Genomic DNA, 23,588 nt, shown 5'->3' with positions numbered 1-23,588 from the left:
GTGTACATCAGATGATGTACCACTCAACATTGACAGGCTCTGACTAGTTTTGACTACTCATTTAATAAGAGGCCCACCTGGCAACCCTTGCAGTTTTCAATACACAACACCTAGTGCTGGCAATAAAAAAAAAAAACTAAAAACTGCCTGGCTCTCCAGTCCACTGGATCTGCGTGATCATACTGACCAGATTTTAAGTAATTCCAGTTTGTTCACACGGTTTTAAAATAAACCTTTATTATCTATCTTAATATAAAATATATGAAGACACAACAACGCCGTCAAAACGTAGATCAATGGCAAAGTTACTCACTAGTCAACTGCAGAGGAACCACCTGCGCCTCATTCAAGTCAGGAAAACCATTAGCGTATGAATGGATTTTAACTTTTGCAACCAATCGTGATTGTGCTGACATGAAGTTCCCCACATTTCACTTTAGTTTAACATAAAGTTTCGACACATTTGTAGTAAGCGGCATCTGTTAACAATCACTCAGGACCAGCTATGAACAGAGGATAAAACAGACAAAGTAAGTCAACAAACTGGTAAAGGATGTGACACAGTGGTGGTGTTCTTATTAGTTTTTTCCTGGCCTGTCATAGTCTTATTTCATGCAGGTATTAGACAAAAAAATATTGTGCACTTTAACAGTTACTGGACTGCTTCCCGTAGACCAAACCCTCACCCAGAGCTAGGAAAAGTCGGGCGATGTTTGAACAAACCATGGAAACAATAACAATGAAGGAGGTATTCTCCAAGTGTGTGGGTGATGGAGTGTTTTCTCTAAACAAACAAGCAGAGTGCGTCTAAAGCACGCATGTTACAGAGCTGGAGCTGAGAACATTATACAGATCTCAGCCCACTGCCTTGTCTCATTTTGGTAACAAATCTCCATATGCCGTCTCAGGGCCTTAAACCTCTTTCAAATGGCTGTGATCAAAAACCCGAGGCTCCAGAGGTATCATCAGAGCCTGCTGACCAAATATGAGTTTACACACAGAATAATACAAAATATGTATGAAAACACAGACCTATACACAACATATTTGGAAGCTTTCCTTTGAGATTGCCCCGCAACCTATTTAAGGTTCATTTCGAATGCAGGTTTTCCTCCAGGAAGGGTGGAGCACACTGCAATATTTCTTCCAAGTATTCACCAAAATTGCTATGGTGGGGTGTTGACAAGTATTAAATATTTCCCGTCAGCTACCATTGACTCCAAGGCAAAGATGACCTGACCGCTTTTTTGTACACATGTAATTATGGTATATAAAAGATGGGTAGTATTTGACTGAAGACCTGTGATTAGTGTTGCTTGTCCTCCAGCCGGACAGTGGGAGGTCACAAGAGAATTTGTGTATATGAGACATAAAAAGGGAACTGTTTTCTTCCTCTTCGATGATTTCAGCATCAAATCGCATCATGGATTTGAAGTAACACATTAAATCTCTCACATTTCTCTATTTGAGTTTCTTTAGGGGTTTTTCAACCCTGTAATTGCACTTAAGTGTGCATTATCCCATATGTTAGAGACAAAAGCGTGTATTTAATATATCTTGTTACTTTTAAAATTAGAAGTTGCAGATTTTCCTGTATTCTGACAGTTTAGCCGGTGGTAACCACATTTGCCTGCTTGTTGTTGTTATGTGAATACTGAACAGGGAAGTGGAACAATATCATTTGGGAACTGGTTAGCGTCGCCAAGACAACGTCCAAGTGCAGTTGTAGCCTCCCAGGTGATTCAGATCAGCCGATTGGACTGCTCCTCTGACGTCGGCGGGGTTTAACTTCTATTTCAATTCAGATCAGCTGATGACACTGATTCTCTGATGTCTGGCGTTTCAACAAACTTTTATTTGAATGCCTGTGCAACGGACAACACTCATGTCAAACAAGCAGCAGATCAGGTTATGATTAAAAAAACTGTCACTGGCCATTTTCATCCATTTGACAAAAAAAACCCACTTAATCTAAATGGATTGACCAACGTGGCCAAAAGACATATTCCAGGCTTCATGTAACATATTCTACTAAGCAGCAAAACTGGACTAATACATTGTTCCTGTGCTGTGGCTCATTTTCCCTCATGACAGTATTTGCATGATCCAGTCAATTCTATTCCAACAGAGATGGTTATCGGCAGGAGTGTCCTTTAAAAAATTGAACACTCATTTCATTGTAAGTTCCCAAGGTGAACTGCAGCAGCACCGGCCCTGACAAGTTAAAGAGGCTTTTGTGAAGGCACGCTTGAGCCTCTCCCTCCCTGTGGCAAGTGCTCTGGTGTCAAATGCTGCACAGGCATTACAAAGGCTTGTCATAAATGCAAACACACCAGCAGCGTTTATCTCCTCAACTGCCTGTTGGTCTGGTTATCTAATTGACTCACAGCTAGTTTGTCTGGCTGACTAACTGGTTGATCAACTAGCCTACTAGGCTAGTCCATTTCTTCAGCACTATTGTGGAAGCAGGTCCAGTGCATTGTCATTAGACAAAGAGGCCATGCACAACTCACAACAAGAAGTGACATCAGCCAGAGTAAAAAAAAACAAAAACACTGCAGGGGAGCGAGGGAGCAGGGGAGGAGGGGAGGAGAGCTCCCATGCCCATTTTACTCCACAGTGCAAGGAAGCTGAATTTGAGTTCATTGGAGACAAAGCATTATGGGAAACAAGCTGGTGACACGGAAGAGAAGCTTTTTCTAAATACGCTGGTGTACTACGGTATACACCAGTAAGCACATTCCAAGTTCAGTTGTCGTGCAACATTTATAAGACTGTCAGCATCAAATGAGAGGCCTGCAGAGCTCTTCTAACAATTCCATTCTTCTCAGTGAGGAATACATCAAACCAAGCTGGAAAAAAATGTTTTTTTTCCTTAAAATAAAATTCCGTACACGGTTTAATAGTGCTGTATGATTTGGCAAAAAAAAAAACATATTGCAAATTATAATGTTCAACATTGCAAATTGTGATATACTGTTAAAGACAAATGGTATCATGAGGGACAAATGTACTGAAATGACTGCCAATTTTCCAAAAAGTATTTCTCAAACTCAAACTTTAACTACCATAAATTACACATTTGTGCATGACTGTTTTGAAATCAACATTCTGGTACATTATGTAAAAAGTAAAACTGTATTTTACAAAAATAAAGCAATTTCTGCAAAACTTGTGCAGTACTGTTCAAAGCATTAATTTGTTTTTTTATTTGTTTTTTTTTGCACAGGCTGACAACATGACGACCGCAATTTAATTAATCACGCAGCAAAATTATTTAGTCTCCTTTTGAGAACAAGTAACAATGAGCACACCAACCTGTCTGTTATTCAGCTTTTTCAAATGCCACAGAATTAAGTATAAGTGCTACACAGCCACAAAGTGGTTATTTAAGTCATAGCACACAACCAGCGGAGCAGCAGGCCAGGAGACTAACCCTAACATCTTCTTTAAACAGCACAGATCAATTATCAGAGCTGTCCCCTGAATCTGAAGTGTCCTTCACTCAGCTCAAGAGGCCGGCTGACTGTGCAGAGGCCTGCTGAGAGGGATTGGCCATTTCTCCTTAATCTCGGAAGGAATTTTTTTTCAGCAACGCCAGAAATCCTCAGACATCATTAGTGGAAGACAAAGGAGCAGGAGAAGTGAGATGCAAGTGCACAGTCAGAGCAGAGAAACGATGCAGGATGACAGTGACACGTATACACGCACACGCACACACACACACACACACACACACACACACACACACACACACACACGCGCACACACGCACGCAGAGTTCAACAATTAAAAGAGAGATAGCGAAACTAAGATGCAAACAGGTGCAAAGTCACCCCATCCTGAGTCCAGTGAGAGCAGGGTGAGTGTGTGGTGAAAACGCCTGTACTGATGGCAGTTGAGTGCGGTTGGCCTTATTTGCTTGTGATCTACAACTGGAAGCTTACACAGCACAAAGACGCCTTTTGTGCAATGGCAGAAAACACGCTCAAGGCTTATAGCAGAACATAAAGTTGTACTTCTTTGATACGTAACATGACTCTAATCATATAAATCGTTTGCCCACACAGAGGCTATTTCAACAGTTTAGGGAGGAGGAGGAGGGACAAAGCTCCAAACTTACTCTCTTCTTCACTGGCATGAACGAACGATGCTGCTCTGGACAGAACGTCCAGTGGCGTCTCCATGCTGGGAGGCCTGCAGGACACAGGGGAGGGCACTGTTGACTGGTCGAGACAAACGGAGGTCTCTTTCGCCTTCATCTCTATGTAGCATACAAAAAAAATAAAGTATTAACATATATGTGCTCAATCTGTTTTAGGAACTTTGGGATTAAAACTGCCAAAATCTCACAGAATTTGTGTATCATTTAATGTTTTTCAATAGCATTGCCAGTCTTAGGCTACAAAAATTGTGGGCAAGCAACAATATTCATGTTTAGACACTTGTTAGCAACAACCATCTTTACAATTTTAAGGTTTAATTCAAAATTCAGGGATGTGGTGTTTGATGCCCTAAACAAAATGCATTTTACCTAAATCACATTCAAATAATTCACTGATGTCACGACGTTCAACAATGCTTATTCATTTCCAGGATTCAGGACTCATTCCTGTGCCACTCTAATAATTTAACAACCTTTAAAAAAAAAAAAAAAAAAAAAAGCTTTATTGATGATAAACTGGAGCGCATTGTATGGAGATGTTGTCTCAGGAATGTGCAGAATTATTTTTCAATCAAAGATGGTGTGATCAAGAGCTGAGAGTTATGTCACAAAAACAACGAACATCGTAAACTGAAAGAAAGACACGAAAGACAGAAGAGATCTCCGAGAGGGCGACAGTTTGTCACTCTGTGTTTTTTATTTTTATTTGTTAAAACGTTGGTGGTCCAGTCATGATGACAACTTATCATCTAAGCTTAGTAGCTGAGATAATTAGGCTCCATTGGTATGCAGACTGTGCCACAGTTATTTTATTTCCTAGGTTCACTGTCAGCAAATATCTTACACTATCAGGCTGCAAGAGTTGTAGGTATTTTTTAAAGCTCAGAGTGGGGCAACTGGGTTCTGTAGGTGACAATGCAGTAATTGGTGACGAGGGGCCTCAAGTGGTATCTTTTAATGGTGCCCAAAATCCCTCGCGGTGGCCCTGATAACATTAATTGTGAAATTAGTATTTAGGATTGCATGACATTATTTATAATAGAGAAAAATGAATGGCCAGAACTGCTTTCCTGACTGGGCGCAGTGACTGAACAAGCTCCTAAAAACCTCAGTTAATGAAACATTTGTTGAAGAATAGAAGGAGTAGTAATACAGCTAAGCATGGCCGACTTTGTAAGAAAGGATATGCGGGATTACGTTAAGAGTCCCAAGATACCTGGGATGAGATAACCTTATCTATTGAACCAGGATACACATAATGTGAACTACAAGTTTTGGAAGCTGCGTGGGCAAGACAGAGCTATGCTACATATCCCATTCAATATGCTAAGCTAACTAGCAGTCAAGCGGTCTCAGTGACTCTCGGCTCCCTAATGCGCACGCACACACACACACAGGACATAAGGGAATCTGTCATGGCTCTGGAATGGATGGCAAATATGCATATTTCTCAAAAATGTTGCATCTTTCTTCAAGCATCAGAACTGGTATCAGACCAGAATGCAACAACAGGTGCATCATTGTAATTCCCTCCAATCCAACACTTTAACATCAACAATTAAAAAAAAAAAAATTCAGGCAGAGAAACTTAAAGTTGAGATTCTTTAAGTCTAATTCATGCTACAGCTGTTGCATTAAATAAATATACCGACAGCAAATAACTGTAAATGACTGTATCGGCCATACTGAATAACAGTAGAGTATTCCTTAATATCCAAGCCGTTAAACTCCTGTATATTTTCTTTCATCACTGCCTTGCTTTTTTTTAAATTTTATTTTAAATCTATGACCCAAAATCGTCACTTCTTAAACTCGAATCCCTCGAACATTTGTGCATTATTTGGATTGTATTTTTTGGGGTTTTTTTTTTTCCTCCAACAATGTCGAGCCTTCAGTCCGGCCGTGCTATGAGAGGTATTTGTGGATAAAAATGACTCCAGCGCTTCTCTTCCCTCTTTCTGCATTCCTAAGATACCTTTCCCTGATTTCTCAGGGAAGAAGGGGGGGAAAATAATCGAGCAAGATCACGATTTGAGGGTAATTCCTCCAGCCTCGGACTATTTACACACGCCGGAAAGGGACGCGATTAAAACTTTCTGAGGAGACAACAAGAGCGAACATGAAAGCGACCACAGCAAGTGCGTCCTCCTTTATACTCACAAGACCTGTATTTATATCCCGGCGCTTCCGTGTCAGCGGTCCGCATGAAAAAAAACAAAAACAAAAACAAAACAAAGCTTTAACTTTAAAGTCAGAAACACGTGAACAGTTAAGATTCTCCCGACATGTTTCAGTGTCTACGTTTGTCTCTCTCTCTCCCCCATCGAATAGTCCACGAATTTTCGACGTGAGAAAGTTTGGAACCCCGCCAGTAGCCTGCCTGCCACTTCATATCGTGAATGAAATTGAAGCTCCAACAACTGCCTGCTAGTATGTCTGCTTCTTCATCTCCTTTTAATTTACCTCTCTTTAAAAAAAAACAAACTCATTTTGATCCATATGACTAAAAACCAGAAAGTTCACCCCGTGATGTCACAACTTCATGTTTAGTAGCACATACCTCCTTCGAGCGCCACTTTGGTATCTTCCAGTCTTACAACGCTCTCACACAAGAAATAAACATTAAAAAAAAAAAACCCACACAAAACAAAAGTAAATCCCACAATGATAGAAAGCCGCAGCTACGCGGTCCTGAGAGAGAGGACAATAGTAGTCGAGCTGCTGGGACAAACTTGGTTGTAAACGAGGAAGAGGAGGAGGGAGGAGGCAGGAATGCCTGGAATGATGGAATTCCGTTCCTAGCAGGTGGAGAAAGTGAGCGCGCTGATTGGCGGAGCGGTGCGGCGATGATATCAGCATATATTATGATTGAAGATCGTTGCATCACATCCTCTGGAGGTGAGGCTGCTGTCACTGTTAGTCACACACCCGCGGATAGTGGATGACACACAGCATCAACAGCTGTGGTCGTGTTTTTTGTTTTTGTTGTTGTTTTACGCTGAAATTTACAAAACCTGGCATACACTCTTGACAGGTACTGGGAGGCGGGTTGGTCCGTGTAGAGAATCAACGATGATAACCAAATCAAATCTGTGTCTCTCCACTGTGAAAACAAAACATCAAATCTTCAAATGTGTAACCATTTCTGACCAGGGAGGCATTGCCAAAAATCCACAGTCACAGAGGTCAATGTTCAGATTTCTAGTAATAATAGCAATGTCCCAATGTACAAGCATGTACACAATGCAACTAAATATACCCCGGCTACTTTGTTCCTTTATGTCAATACTGATAGTTTTTGTTTGTTCATGTTATTATTGATCTGCATCCCTCCTCTTGTGCCAGCGGAATAAAAGAAAAAAAATCTTAAAAAAAAAAACAAAACTATTTTTTTACTGAAAATATCCAAGAACTGCATCCCCCATTTGACTCACGGTTCACAAAATATATTTATATACAGGCTTCTGTTACTCTGGAGCAAAATAACTCAAAATGATTTCCTCAATTATAAAATCACACAGTAACCAGAAAAGTGCGGTTTGTCCACTGTCCGGTAAAAAGGACTTAGATTCCTGCCGTGCCAGCATTTCCTGGGTGATGACACCTCAGGAACATCTGAAGGCCACTGCAGATTCCAGTGAAGGAAGGCTTATGAATGTTCAGCCTCACTGAGAGATGCAGTGGTCTTTCAATTCTGACAAAGGTCAAAAGTGTAAATACAAAGATAAGAAAAAAATTGAAACACTCATAGAGCAAACAAAGAAGAAATATGTTTTTATACTATGAGCAAAAAAAAAAAACATGCCACAGAAGAATATAATTTTATATCGTGTAACATCAAAAAGCAAACTGCAGTCCAACTATGATCATAATGACACAGCAGTGATGACTCCGTCACGTTTATAGGAACAACCTCACGTTCTGATATAATCCACACAAACATCTTCTTTTGTTAATGCTAACAATGTATATTACGGTGTTGCAACATGACGAGATGAGAGCTCTTTGGCAAAGTGAGAAATGTAACATCTAATCTGCAACACCAATGCAAAGCTGAAGGGACGTCTCCCCCCTTTCAGCAGCTAAATAATCATCAGCACCAGTCACACAGAAACGCATGACAGGTGTATGATCCAGACGGATACTGGCACATGATGCAACTCATCTTTAAAAGATATCATTTGTAAGGGCATCGCTTCGGAGCCGACACGCCAGCGACCATGCTTCTCGTCTTGTAGTACCAACGTATTCCTCTAGAGGCGACTGTGAGTCTCCACCCAACAGCAGCAGTGAGTCCAGGTGTGTTCTTTATTGTAGAAGTGTGACAGAGCAGCAGTCCAGGCTGCAGCAACCATCTTCTTTCAGCCGCTTACCAAAGCCTGTGATTTTTTCTTTTTTAATCAGTATTGGAATGTAACTAGAGTGACAAACAGAGTGTCATCCTCAACTCATGCTAAGGATGTAAGTATTTCCTTGTACAGTAGGGGTGGATACCCCAACCTTCTGGTCTTTTGCTGCCCTCTGTTGATTTGGTATGTGAAACATGAAGCACTAGTACTTTTGTCTACAAGTTGCACCTTTAATGACAACCATTTTTTGTGCAGTTTCTCCCTCAGAAGCTCTCAATGAGCCCAATCAGCAATACCAAACCTGTCAAAGCATCTTGAAAGGTCAGACTGGTAGTAACTGCATAATTTCAGAAATGTCTCACTTTTTAACAAACTGTTTTAAATCTACGGTAACGGGCAGCGGAGCAAGTTAGTTCCAACTTATTCAAATATTCTATTGAGGAGTGGGTGTTCGTTGCACTGTCTGTCAGGATAAAGTCGAAGGATGATGGCTGATTGTCTGGCTGACAGTTACAGAAACTGTTTCCTGGTTCAGGTCATCTGTGAAACAGACGGCTTCCTCCACCAGCCCCTCCACATCTTTATCAGCTTCTTCGAGCTGTAGGATACAGTCTTCCACAGGCCTGTGGAAGACACACACACACACACACACACACACACACACACACACACACACACACACACACACACACACACAGATCACAACCATTACTAACCATGTTAAAGAGAACGGACATACTAACACAGGAATGTTCTTTGCAGCAGGAGTGCTCTGGCTAGCATTGCATTGCTTTGCCCATTTCCGTAACCACATCTAAAATCGCTCTGAATCATCCCGCGCGAACAGAACATGAGCACACTGTATACACCATTCTGTGTGTAGTGTGGGATTTTGTCAGCATATCATATAAACAGCAAAGAAATGCTTACCAGCTGTAGCGATGCCTTTGATACTCTGTGTTATACTGGAGGATTTCACAATAGAAGAGATACCTGAAGACAAACAGAAACAGACTCAAGCTTGAGAATACCCAGTATCTCTTTACACTGTAGCGAGAATGTATAATTTGCAGATCAAATTTGGGATTCAGATTGATATTTAACACCATAGACAGTCTAAAAAAATAGCAGACGTAGCCACAGTGGCATCATTCCTCACCCCACGGAAGGATGAAGCTGGAGAGGAGGTGGATCTGACTGAGAGGTTGCTGTGGGGAGATCTTGTCACTAACTGGATAGCCACACCCTTGGGTGTACACATCTTCACCATCTATTTACTTTAAATTGGTTCGGAATGTACAAACGAACATCTTGCTGTATTGGAGCGACTAGAGAAACAGACCGTGAAGTAAGAAGTTGGGTCAAGTTCTTAGACTTCTTTTTGTATCCACAGACAAAGCCCCCTGCTGGCCATTAGAAGAAATGCAGGTGTAAGATTCCATTATTGGACCAGTAAAGCTTTCTTTTTCCTTTTTTTTTTTCTTTTACTAGCAATCAGTTTTACTCAGGCACTTAAAACTGTTGCTGCTGAAACCAACATTTTGTTAAGTGAATCAATGTATTTTCTGCAACATGAGTGAGAACTGGAACACGTTCCAGCTGACCTCGTTTGTGTTTTTCCTCCAACCTCAGACAGCCCTCGCTTTGGGAGTTGTTGGTAACAATTAAAATACACTGATTCCACACAGTAAATTGAGGTAGAATTCGAAAGTGACTGGTGTGTCTTGTGGTGCCCTGGGATAACATTTTTTTGTTAATTTACAATTTGTTTCAGTGTGTCATCCATCAGCACATTTGTTATGGTCATATTTCTATGTTATACTGGCTTAATTCGTATGTTGGTACACTGGATTCCTTCCTTTTGCCGTCATAACAGGATGAAACATCTGAGAGAGATTTTTTTTTCTCTTTCTCTCTCCTCCTCCTTCTCTTTTTATGCTTTCATCTCTGTTCGACAGCGGGTTCTCATTTGATCTTTCCCTGCATTTATTTCCTCTACTCTACATCATTATTCTCATATTCTTTACTCCATACCTTGCTGTACAACAGTTCCACAGTCTGGGTCCTGGGCCACTTGAAGCAGGATTTCCTCCACGTCTCGGTTTTTCCCTGGCGGGTCAACCAGCTTTGTGATCCTTTGCTGCAGGGTCCGGGGTAATGCCATCAACTGGATGAATTGGCCTTCGGGACTTTTGTCCACCTGGAGGAACACAAACAAAAACAGGGCAGCATTTGATCATGCCTTAAATATAACTCAATAACTCTTTAAATGCATCTGCAAACATCACATTCACAGGAGTAATATCAACTGTACCGCAACTGGGAATCTGCTAAAAATCAAGTGTCACATCTTTTTAATCAACACCACCAGTTACTAATGATCAGTTAATATTAATTTAGGGTATATTCATCCTGGCGTGTACATAGCTGTCAACAATGTACTCAGAGTTCACATCTATCAAGACGGTGAATTGAGGACGCTGCTCTTTACTACTCCTCCAGAACACCCTGAACGTGTCATGTCAGGAGAGTGTGGAGCCTGAGGTGATAAGTATTTCTATGGTACCACAAAACAGGGAGTGGTCATGATAGTTGCACAACAAAAGAACATGATGAGACCTTACACTGAGACGAGTGATGTCTATGAGCACACACACACGCACGCACACACACACACGCACACGCACACGCACACACACACACACACACACACACACACACACACACACACACACACCTATTCTCCTTGTAATAGTTCATTCTGCATGTGAGGCAGGTATCAAGAGTGAAAGAACAGTCTGTCCTATTCAGATCCAAGCTGTCAGTTTGAAACCACAAGAGAGCCTTATGCACTAATATAAGAGGCATTGTGCGTGCATGCGTGTGTACGCTGTGCTTTACCTCCAGTTTTCCCTGCTGAGGTTTGTAGACCACCTGAGGACAGTCGCGGAGGATGTTACTGTAGAGAATCTGGAAGTGCTGCAAGTTGTCTTTGACGATATTGGCCACCTTAGATTTATCTTCTCCAATCACCATCCTGAAATCGCCTTGAGAGACACGAACTACATGTTTTTCCTTCACGGATTTCAAATACTAATCCAACCAGCAGCCGTAGTAGTCAACCACGTCAATCATTTAAATGGTTCTCTTTTAACTGAATCAGATTTTTTTTTTTTTTATCAATGCATCTGTCTGTCTAAATCTTCTGTTGTGATTATTGGATTAATCGCTTCATCTATGTGAGCTCATGGAGATCAGCCAGCCAGGATATCAGTTCATTTAAACAAACGCACAACTCTCAGCTCTTTGAACTGAATTTAGGTTGAGAAACTAATTGATGACGACGACATTTCTAATAAATTGAGAGATTAAATAACATGTGTGAGCCAACTGTAAAAGCAAGACACAGGACATCCAAATCAGACTGAGCCTAGAGTGAGCGTGTGGTTAATACACTCATGCATGTCTTCCAAGTGTGTCAGGCTTAATGTTCTTCAGGTCTATGTAACTGTGCGGGGCAGTTACCAGCATAAGAAAGACCGGCAATCTGCAGGAACAGGTCCTCCTCGGTGAAACTCTCCGGCAGCATGAGGAAGGACGCCGTCACAGCACTCTTCAGGTTGGCAACCAGAGCAGCGCGGAGCTTTCCGTTCTCCCCCTGCACCACCATTTTCACCTGCAGGGGCACATATACGCGTACATGTAAACAAGAATATATCTGCAGATGTATTTCAAAAAGTTTCTGACTGATTCAGTAACAGTCTCATCACAATACTGACTGGTTTGTGAAGGCGACCGGCAACATACATGGTCTTCCAGTGCATGAGGTCATCAATCAGAGACTCCGTGCTTATCACGCCATATTTGATGATCTGAAAAAAGGATGAGAAGGATAGAATTAATACAAACTATTCTACCAACAAATAAAGAGTATAATAACCTGAATAAGAATAAAGGGTCACACAAAATCTATGGAGAACTTTTAGACACTCAGGACGGAAATTTACATTTACAATAAACAACTGAGATCAATAATTTATCAACCATGGTGGTCGGCAGACAATGAAGCTCCCCTGCTAATCCCGTCTCACACACAATCATGAAAAACACTTCAGGTGACATCCTTACTACTTCAACCAACACCAGTTGACCCCATTACCGTAAATGACCCTCAATAGGTGCCCACATTTAACACAGACTATGAGCCTGATGAACTTTGGAGAGGAGAGAGGAACTTTGTGTCCAGTTAAAGTTTTATAAGCTGAGTGCGGTAGGTCAGTCATTCAGCAGTCCGATGGGAGGAAGCTGTTCACCCGTCAAGTGCTGTCTCCTCCAAGCTTTGAAAATTTACAGTGAAAAACAGAGACTTACCCTCCCGTCTATGGGCACCAGTGTGTTGTAGTATACCGCTGCTCCGTGCTCCCTCTGAATGGAGCTGATCTTCGTGGGCCCCAGTAGCTTCAGGAAGGAATAGTGTTTGCGGTTCTGGAGCAGATTCATGGTGTGCCAGGTCACCGGGTCGTCCACCGCAAACACAAAATCCAACATGTTCTTCTAAAAGTGTGAAAACAATATCACACGCTGAGTATGTGCAAAATGTAAAAATAAGAAAAGTGCAACACCAGTGCAATAATGCTGTGCAAGACAATCAGGAGTACAGCAATATCACAATATTGTTTTTCATTTGTTTATTTTACTGAATCAACATTCCAAGCCCTGGTATTGCACTAGAAGATGGAATCGGATTACGACCCATGTATGTAGCTAGCACATGTTTCAGACTTCAGTGACTTTAACTAAGCTCAGTTAGAACTTACATGCACTTTGTTTTCCAGTAAGAAGTCATGGCATCTACATTTAGTTGTGAGTCACAAAGGACAACTGTGCAACTTCACAAATATGGTTCTAAAAAATTAGAATTGAAATTTGTAATTAAAAGTTATGACTCAATTTGTCCACAGTTATCTTTTTAATGATGTGCACAACATTAGTCTTGACAGCAGTTACACCGCTGGAGGGCCCACATACTCCAATATATAGTGCTAAAATCATATCATGACCCATGTTAAGAGAGGTTCGATACCGAGACTCAGTGTCTGGTCAAAAGACACGCATAGCAGTGGATGTTAACCGTATATTTCATGTATGTATTTTTTTCCAAAATATGAAATATCATTACCCATCAAACTACGGGTCTTTTTTGACTTACATGTAACTTTACCATTAGTGGTCAATGTTTATTGACTGTAACGATGTTGCATTGATTCGAAATGCATGCTGGGCCGCTGGGAGTTTGGAAGCCAGTCCGAACAGGTGTCACTTACGTCCATTTGACCTTGGTTGGTCCCGTGTTGTTTGAACACCCCAGAACCGTAGGCGAAAGCTAAACTAATATCCTGCGGGAACTGGGACAAAATCCTTCTGTAAAGCACGCCGGAGTTGTGTAAAGTCGGAAGAGTCATTGTTGAACTAGCTGAGGGAGCTGTCTAGCAAAAATACACACTCGTTACCAACAAAGGAGGCGACTAAGTGACGTGTCATACCAGTTTAGAGGGAAATAAACTAAAAGAAACATTGCCAAATGAGTAACGCAACAAGCAACTAACGCATTTGTTTGTATAATTGTGTTTTTAATCGCTAACTAGGTCTGTTTAGCCTGTTTGGTTGATGTTGACGGATCCGCTGTTGGTTAGCGTCGACTGAAATGGGCGTCACGGATTCTCTCCGCGGGGCTGATGGGAAATGAAGTTACAACATGAAAGGTGAGCGCATCTGAACTGTTAATGCCTGAAAGATTGTTTAATTTACCTCGGCGTTGTATGACTGTTTTATAAAAAAATGGAATTTACCGCCATCTGACTATATATTGTTTTGTTCACATACTTGTTAAAAAAAAGAGAGAGAGAAGAAATTAAGACAATGTGCCATTGTGTCCGGCAGATGGCGCTTTTCTATCAGGTTTTGCACAGGCGAATTGCCGCAGTGGAAATTCACGTCTATGTGGTCTCTGGTCAAGTGTCCACACACACAACTGCAGCAGCCAGGGTCTCATGTTATGAGCGTTTGGAAAGTCATTTCATGAAGAAATTGCTTTTTTTTCTTCTAAAAAAGAGGAAATCAGCATGAAGCCACACAGTCAGCAGACACTTTGCTGTATTTTGTCTCAGTGGAGACAAACACTTGAATTTCTGTAGGTGATGAAAAATATTGCCATGATATTTACCACAAGTTAATATGTTGCTTGCATTTGTATAATTAACCAACTGGCTGTGACGTTTTAGAGAAGAAACGTGATAGATAGAAAAGAAGAAAATCCTTATGTCAGAGCTGATCATCACATCAAATCTATTTTTGCTAAGCCATCTTCATTTTCTGTGGTTTATATTTAGTACTGCACTACATTCTACACACACACAAATCTATTAAGAACTGAATCATTCTGACAAAAAGGACCTTGATCACTCTTGTCAGGTTCCAGACTAAAATTGGCAGTAGAATTGCCCTCAAGCCTGTGTAACATTCACTGAAAAATGTACTACGATTGATATGTTTAACAAAAATTAGGATATGATCCACTACTTATTTTGACATATTAGTGAGTAACATTTTTTGACAAGCAGCACTGTGTTCATATGCAAGGTTGACTAATTGCTCCAAGTAAGTTTTAAGAATAACACTTTTCCAACTGCAGTTAGAGGTTGCCATGGTGATGCTAACTGCTGAGTGAAGCAAGGATTCAGCTAATATTCATCTTTCAAACCGTGCTAATTACTCAATATCTGCCACTGCCAAGGTCTAAATTATTTCTTGAGTCACAAAAGTGGGAAACAAAGTGAGTTCAAACAGCATCTCTTTATTTTGACTCCTGAAAAATCCATCCATCCATCCATCCATCCATCCATCCATTTTCTTGCTTTCTTCATCCTGTTAAAGGTCGCAGGGGGGCTGGAGCCTACCCAGCAGCCTTTGGGTGAGAGGCGGGGTTCACCCTGGACAGGTCACCAGTCCATCACAGGGCCAACACATAGAGACAGACAACCATTCACACTCACAGCCACACCTACGGTCAATTTAGAGTATCAATCAGCCTCGTCCCTCCTCTCGTGTGGGAGGAAGCTGGAGTACCAGAGAGAACCCACACAGGAACAGGGAGAACATGGAGACTCCACACAGGAAGATCCCGTGCCCGAGCCGGGACTCGAACCCAGAACCTTCTTGCTGGGAAGCTACCAGTGTTGACCACCATGCTGCTCTCCTGAAAATCCTTAATGTAGAATTCAGACATTCTTTTCTGGTTCATGCTCCACCCATTCACCAAATTTTTTGAAAATCAGCAGTATGGTTATATGGGTATGTTTTATATATACATATATGAACAAGAATACAGACAGCACTGAAAGCACACCTTGCTTGGTAAAAGTGAAAAAAAACAACAACTACGGAAGCAATTAATAAACGCTACATCAAACCTGACATGAGGAATGAGCCCACATTTATCTTCTGACATCTTAAAAATACACATTGTTTAAAATAATACCTTCTTAAATGAATGTGAGGCTAGAGTGTGGTGTTCATGTGAATATATATTGCGGTCGTTAAAGCTGGTGAGACCATCATCACTCCTCAACTGCAGTAGTCGTCAGTCTTAAAGGCCCAGACACTCACATTTATTTGAACGAGTTAATTTTAAATGTAAATTCATGACAGTTAGTAATGTGTCTGCGGCACATTATGGGATTGTCAAGGCCCAGACAAATATTATCTTCTTGGTAATTGCCACGAGCCATCTTCTCAGACAAATGAATATTGATAAGGTCACTGAAAACTGACTTGTATGCTCGTTCACTGTGCGTAAGTGGCTTGTTAGCTCAGTCGCTTGAGTACCAGTTGAAGTAAAAAGGTAAGTTCCATCACATACGATATCATGTAAATGATAAATTAATACCTGTTTTAAAGTCACTGCCAGCAGGGTTGCATTTAGTTTACCTTTTAAATTTTTTTCAAGGCCAAAAAGTCAGCGTCCCATTATGATTTGGGTGCAGGTTCCATGAATGAAATTAGAATGAGGTGGCTGATGGAGACCCCCTGTGTGGACTGAATAATCACTATTTGTGAGTGTTGCTGTTAGTTTCAGCAGTTAATGTAAATCAGACACACACACACACACACACACACACACACACTTGTACCCAAATCCCGTCGGACACATCCTGAAACAACATTGTAAAAATGGCTTAATTTGCCTCTCTGGCTTACGCAAAACTGAAATAATGCTAATGAGAGCACACATAGATCATGTATGTTTTTGTTTGTTGTGCCCCCCCCCCCCCCGGACATTGCCAGTGACTCTGCAGACACAGCCTATTTTAAAATGGTTTAATTAGCAGAACATAAATATTATGAATGATCCAGTAACTGAGTTAATATGATTTCATTTAATATCTGAGCCTTGCGCACTGCCTTTGATCTTTTGGCATCCCCCTTACAGCAGTCTGTGACAGAGTGCATGGAATATTACATTTTAAAATAAAACTAGGCTGGCTTCTAAGTGAGAACAGAACAATTTCATGTAATAACTGGAGGAGCACTCTTGACAGCACGTACTCCAGAATGCATTTTTAATTTTTTTTTTTTTGCCAAAAAGTGGCCCATGCTACATCCCTCCACAGGTTTAGAGAATACTGGTCCAGTGGTATTGTGTAATATCACCTCCTTGGTGGAGGTTATGACTTAAAAAAACAAAACAAAACAAAACAAAATGTATCACTCCAACACTTAACTACTACGGTGTGAAAAAGACACCAAGATGAAATGTAATTTTCTCCAGGGTAACTACAACTTTAGTGTTCATTCTCACAGCAGCGTTTCACAGAGCCATGTCAGATAAGAGGTTGGCTGTATAAAGCTTGTGAAATAACAACAACCAGCCTTCAGCAATAGCACATACTTGTAAAAAAAAACACATCACAAACCATGGTGATCCTTCCATCACAGCTGCATTGTTTCTCACAATGTCTGTGTGGGCCAGCATGTGAAAAAAAAATGACTCAACAGATTTAAAGGAAAGAAAACACGACATTCACAACTTCTCTTTTGGAGCAAGGCCAGCAAATTAAACTGAATCAAAGTGTGTAGTGATTGCACATTGATTTTTCAATTTAAAGTGGTTTTAGCAGTGTTTCTACGCTGTAGATTAGTATGAAAAGTGCTGCATTGTTCATAGCTGGCTGCCTTAAAACATCAAAACATCAATATCGTTCCCCTCCCAGGTATACAGAAATTTCAGCAGATATATTACAATGAAACCACATTAAGACGGACTGCAAAAGGCAATCAAATCCTCTGAGGTATTGATGCAACCCATATATGTATAAACACATGCACACCTAACTGCGATCCTTTCAGCTTTTGCACGCCTGTTGCCATGGAGATTGCCATCACTGGCCATACCCAGTGATGGAACATCAAAAGAAAATGCACCATTGAACACACACGTACACACACGTGCACACACAAGCACACGTGTGTCGATGCACAGCTGCTCCGGAGCCATTTGGGTAGATTGAAACCCAAGCAGCCACTTTTATCTTGTCTGAATTATATTTTGCAGAGTAAACCAATGATAATCAGAGCCAGATGCATCTGAACTGCAGCACCTTGATTTACAGTAGTGCAGGAAATGACAACGGCAATATTCGTTTTGGTTTGACAAGTCAAATTCCTGGCAGCAAAACAGTAATTGGTTTCCTTCTGCTAATTATATATGTGAATACGATGTAGAAACAGTTTATATGTTAGAGATGGAACGAATGGAACAACTACATAAAGGAACCTAAAGGAACCTAAGATCAATACAAGATTTCAGGCAGGATTGTTTGAGCTCCAGTTAAATTCTTAAGTGGTTTTTATTGCACATATGGGTGTTCATGGACATACACACACACACACACACACACACACACACCTGCTCTCTACCTACTCAGTGATGTAATATGTAATGTATTGTGTTGTTACTGTGAGTGATGTATTAAGCCTCGAGTACACGTAAATCACAATTGTTGATGATAATAGTGCTTTCCCCTGTATAGGAGTCATCAGCAAGCTAAAACCAAAACACTGGTTTCAGCACTGACTGTGCAGTTCATTCATAAATGTCCGTTGTTTTTTTTGCTCATTCTCATCTTCTTCAGGGCCTTGGTGGCTCCTCCCTAATAATCATTAATGTATAATCTCTCTCAGATTTTTCAAAAAGGACACTGCTGTGTATTGAATGAGTCAGAGCTTTCATAGTCCTGCATAGTATTTCAAATAAAAAAACAACATGTTGCCTTGCTGATAAGCCTCTAATTATAGAGATGGTAAATTCAAGGGAGCTGGTTTCTTTGAGAATTGGCAGAGTGCCGCGCTATTGTGACCTGATTTGTCAAGTGGCCACTGGCACTTAAATGTGCTCCTCTCTCAGCTTTCAGCCATCCTGCTCTTGTTGAGGAGGCAGAACAGTTGTGCGGACAATCATCCAGGTGTACAGTAGCCAGATGGGGAGGTACTACCTGAAGGGGGGGGGGGGGGGGTCAGCACACCCACACACAGCCTCACTGGCTGTAACTCCCTCCCATTGATTGAAGCTGTAACTGCCCCCCTTCATATGACATCTTTGTTTTAAGTGTTACAGTTTCATGTTGCTGCTCTTCACTTGCAAGCTTTTTATTGTCAGCCCTCAGTCCGTGCAATCCCTAACACCAGTCTGGACAGAGGGTTTGCAATTGCCTTTACCTAAATAATGGATTGCTGGTTTTTGAAGGCATTTGTATTGTTTGAAAAACCAAGCCATTGTCAGCTGTACAAGTTGCTATGGCAATTCAGAATTTAGAATTTCATATTTTGTCTTAAAATTCCATGGAACAGCCAGGCTTGTAACAAAAATACCTACCCAACCCTGCAACACATCCTGGCGGTCATCTTGTACTGCTGCATGTGTGCGTGTGATTTGCTGCAGATATCTGAGTGGTGTGTGGGTGTAACAGTCTTCATCCTTCCTCAAGGCACTGTTAAGGTTCATTCAGAGAGACATTTCCTATAATCATATAACCGAGTCAACACCATTCCCTGAAGTCGTATCTAAAAGCTAGAAAAGGTATTTCGTGTTCTTCATAAGAATCTGTCAGTGAGGTGACCTTTGTGAGGTTCCAGCAATTCTAGTCCTTTAGTCCTACTTGAACAAGGACTAGACTAGAAATTGGAAACCATATAGCTGCATTAAACTGTTGCTTTCATACGTTTTCATGCATGCATGCAGGCTCCATGCAAGAAAGACATTTTTTGGTCTATTATTAACTGCCGTTTTACTTTTGCTCATCAAAAGTGCCTGTATCAAAGGCTTCTGTCAGTGGAATTAAAACTAGACTGAATAATTCATTAAAACATTGGAATTTTTTATTCATAATATTCATTCTCCACTGAGGCTGTGGTTCCTATTACGAGCACCTGCTGTTGATGCCAGATGTGCACAGAAACCAAGAGTCTGATTTTTCATGGATTATATGAATTGAGCTAGCAAAGCCGCGGGATGTGTGGTCCTTGCATATTTCTGTTAATCCCTGCGAGCAGTGTTTAACCAGGCTTTTGCACACCACTCACTGACCCACTCACACACGTTGGCTGTAGAAATCCTGCTATAGGTGTTAATGCTATTAAAATAGTGTCTTACATTCTCCAACCTCACTTCTGTTACTGTCTTTTTTTGTTTTTAAAAGTGAATGAGTCAGTGTCACAATTAATATAAATGTATATCAATGCATTAAATGAGCCACACAGAGCTGTAAAACTGTTCTTTCTGTGTGTATGAATGTTTATGTGCACACTCTCTACTGGCTGCAACATGCATGCCTGTCATGGTCGGTCAAATACAGCTCCATGTTAATGTTAATGTTAGATTTGTGCTGTTTACGTTCAATTCGATCATGATCAAAGAACAAAAATAGTCTGAGAGCAAGTCCGTCCAGTTTTATGGTTATAGTGAACAAGTGGGCAATGCCATCATCGGACTCATTCTCATGTAGTAGGCTGGATAATACTACCTGTTTAAGACCGAGATATTCATGGAGAAACACTGGCTGCACAATATAGAAGCCGGAATCTGATCCTGGTATCCTCACAGTGGTGGCCTGCTGGCGGCAAGTCTTTCACTTGTTCTCAAAATAGCTCTTAGTTATACAGTAGCCTAGAGTATGCACCCACTGGGTCTGGGAGGCATTGATAAGGGGGGGAGAAAGAGAGAGAGAGAGAGAGAAAGAGAGAGAGAGAGAGAGAGAGAGAGAGAGAGATGGTGAAAGAGAGAGAGGGGGTAATTTTAGTCTCAGTCCATCCCTGGTCCCATCCCAAGGAGGTAATGGGATGCGGGCACATAATATGAATGTAATATTCTACAAACGTGAACATTGTAATGAACATGTTGTCTTATTTGGCTAATTGTCAGAATATTGTCGCCCATATCAACATAGCTGACAGACAGATTTCCCCCCAGCGTGACAGGAAGACACCTGTCGGACCCAAAGACACAGCAGAATTACAGTAAAAGTTTCCAAGAGTCAACAGCTAACATGACACCCAGGACAACAGCCTGGAGCAACTTAACAGAGGTGGAAGTAGGACAGCGTCAGGTTCAGCGGTGAGAGGAAGACTTGGAGCTGCAGGTTTGACAGGTGAACTGCTGCTCGCATGGCAAAATCAGGAAAAAGAGGCTGCACCAGGCCACAAATGAGGGCAAATTCTTGCAAAAACCAGAAAAGATGCATGTTCTAAAACCTTTGACCAAAAGTGTACATACATGCTGCAGGTTAAGGCTGCCAGTTCTGTATTGTGTACATATTTCTGTGTGGATGTACACTTGTGTTTTTTGCTCTTACACTATATTGTGTGCCCTGACAGATGAGTGATGGCTCTGTGGATCTTCATGGTTTATGTATCAGCTCTGCCTGTCCTCCAATGCAGCAGACTTGAGTGTGGATTGGTGTGTATTGGGTATAAATTCAGAGGCAGGCTGCTTTTTAAAAGAATATTATTGTTAATTTACACAGTATATTGTATATTCTTGAAGTGTGTCCGTGTATGTGAGAGGTAGCCTGACCTTTCTATGGCACTATACAATATACATGTTAATGCTGAAGCCATGTTTTGCTTTTCAACATTTCATGCACACATATATTATATAACGGCTGTTTGTGTTGGTTATACGTTGTGTATGTGTGTCATGAAACATGTAGGCCAGGATGAGCTTAGGATGTCGTTGCAGTTCACGTTGCAGCTCTGTGACTCACTCTGGTTCTCTTCTGCTTGACTAAACACAGCCGGGGGGCTGTCCTGGGTTTGACTCATCAGGGTTTGCGACGAATGTCCAGCATGTTATGCAAACACTCTCTTTTGAGGAGTGGACATAGTTGGCATTTGTAGTTCAACTTTAATATTGTGTAAGATTGCCTGTGTAGGCCTTTTTCATGGCAGCCATTTTGACCTGGGATAGGAGGTAAACACAGGTGCCACCAATGACGAGCCTCGGATAGCTTGATTAGATTCTAGATCAGCAACACCTGTGTTCACCTTGTAGTTCGTGTCAAAATGGCTGCTGTGAAAAAGCAACAGCCGTTTGCTCAGGTTTAGTTCTGAGGTTTAGCTCATCATGTACATGTGGATGCTCCAACAAAAAGGGATGTAAGCTCAGACTGTCTTGCATAGATAAGCACGTCAGTCCTTGGTTTTATTTGCATACACATGCTAACAGCATTGCTAGCCAGCAGCCTGCAGTAAGAAATTAAATATGGTAAACAAAGCTGTGTTCAGGTGTAGAACCATGCATTTCTTTAGGTAAGACTGCACCAGCCAAAGACCACATTGTCACTATATAGGTGTGCCAAACAGTATGGTTGACGGGGAGGGGCACGTCGAGCCTGGGTGCATCATACCATCCAGAGCTATTGTGTTTTCTTTTAATCGTCAGGCAAGTTTTAATTTAGCTTTGGAATTATTCTAAAAAAGGAAAGACCTATTTGGCACATTTAAAACAGGCGATGCGAGGCATGTTTTTGTCAGAAGTTGGCGCAATAGGCAACAAGATACATGGCTGTAACAATCGAGGAAAAGGTTGCAAACCAACAGAAGTTGTCATCTGTAGCCGTCTACCAGGAAGAAATTTAAGGAATTACATGCACTTGTAATTGTTCTTTTGTGCCAGCTTGTATTGACAGACAATATGTGAGAAGGTGCTAGCTGCTCAGTCACATGGGCTTAATATTTTCTAGAGCTTACTTGAACACAGTCTCCCTTTTCTGCACATTCACTCTGCTGAAAAGGCAAAACTCAAGTAAACGTAAAAACCTTTTCTTTTCTTTTTTTTAAATTTTGCAACTTCCATCATTCTTTCCAAGAGCCATTTTTGAAAATGGTCTACAAAAATGGAAACTCCAGTTGTGACTAGATGCATTGAAAAGCACTATGAGGAGGTCTGAAGTCAAGCTGACTGCTGCTCTGGAGACTTGGGTGTGTTGCTTCTAGCATTATACCAAAAACATTGTGGCAGCAAAACTCCTGGGACTACATTCGATGTTGTGCACATATGTCAGTGCCAGGCTAAATGGAAAGCACTTCTTATATGTCACACCATATATTTAAAATTGAACTGATTATTTTGCCTGCTTTGGCTGCTGGGCTATCACATGCAAAATAACCGAATGTGACAACACCCAAGGCACATTGCTACTCAGTGCATTTAAAACCCTGCTCTGAGGCAGTCAAATGTTCAATTTCTGCCAATGTTATGCAATAAATGCAGAAATTCACAGTACACAGTAGGCATATAAAAACAATTCCTCCTGTGTGTAAAAAACGGAGATGAAGCGAAGGAGGAGGAAGCTGATGTTCAAAAGGCATGTGGCCAGTAGAATATACTTAAAAGGCTACTTTTCAATTAAGCTCACCAAAAACTTGCTGGAAATTAAAGCCCTATAAACCTGGTGAACAGTTGAATCCGATAAGGGAATTTGAAAAAGAGTACAATTCTTTTAGACTTGCTCACGAGTTAT

At 41.2% G+C, this 23,588-nt stretch overlaps 2 protein-coding genes across 5 annotated transcripts in view; both read right to left on the bottom strand.

Annotated features, from left to right (window-relative positions):
* vgll4b (vestigial-like family member 4b) overlaps positions 1–6,890 on the bottom strand; it is a 39,995-nt gene extending 33,105 nt beyond the window's left edge. The window contains exons 1-3 of one of the 3 annotated variants that reach the window (XM_086199732.1): positions 6,726–6,890; positions 6,326–6,349; positions 4,124–4,264 (exon numbers count right to left, since the gene is read on the bottom strand). In XM_086199732.1, coding sequence (XP_086055858.1) covers positions 4,124–4,262 — 139 coding nt within the window. In that variant the 5' untranslated portion in view covers positions 4,263–4,264; positions 6,326–6,349; positions 6,726–6,890. Of the gene's footprint in view, positions 1–4,123; positions 4,265–6,325; positions 6,674–6,725 lie in introns of those variants that run through there. The other 2 variants (XM_086199730.1, XM_086199729.1) reach the window with 2 other exon arrangements.
* A 286-nt stretch (positions 6,891–7,176) lies between these two features.
* tamm41 (TAM41 mitochondrial translocator assembly and maintenance homolog) lies at positions 7,177–14,230 on the bottom strand. 2 transcript variants are annotated; one of them, XM_086200823.1, is made up of 8 exons: positions 13,724–13,857; positions 12,886–13,068; positions 12,294–12,386; positions 12,040–12,190; positions 11,416–11,561; positions 10,549–10,714; positions 9,445–9,507; positions 7,177–9,137 (listed from the first exon to the last, which is right to left on the bottom strand). In XM_086200823.1, the coding sequence occupies exons 1-8, from the start codon at positions 13,736–13,738 to the stop codon at positions 9,046–9,048; spliced, it is 909 nt and encodes a 302-aa protein (XP_086056949.1). In that variant the 5' UTR covers positions 13,739–13,857; the 3' UTR covers positions 7,177–9,045. The 2 variants fall into 2 exon arrangements, with proteins under 2 accessions (XP_086056949.1, XP_086056948.1); XM_086200822.1 differs by having other exon boundaries at positions 7,183–9,137; positions 13,839–14,230.
* Positions 14,231–23,588: the final 9,358 nt, after the last annotated feature.

Source organism: Aulostomus chinensis, chromosome 3, assembly GCF_037954235.1.
Source record: "Aulostomus chinensis isolate RoL2024-O1b breed Wild chromosome 3, RoL_Achi_v1.0, whole genome shotgun sequence".
NCBI classification, from domain to species: Eukaryota; Metazoa; Chordata; class Actinopteri; order Syngnathiformes; family Aulostomidae; genus Aulostomus; species Aulostomus chinensis.
This window is presented reverse-complemented; position numbering and strand designations above follow the sequence as displayed.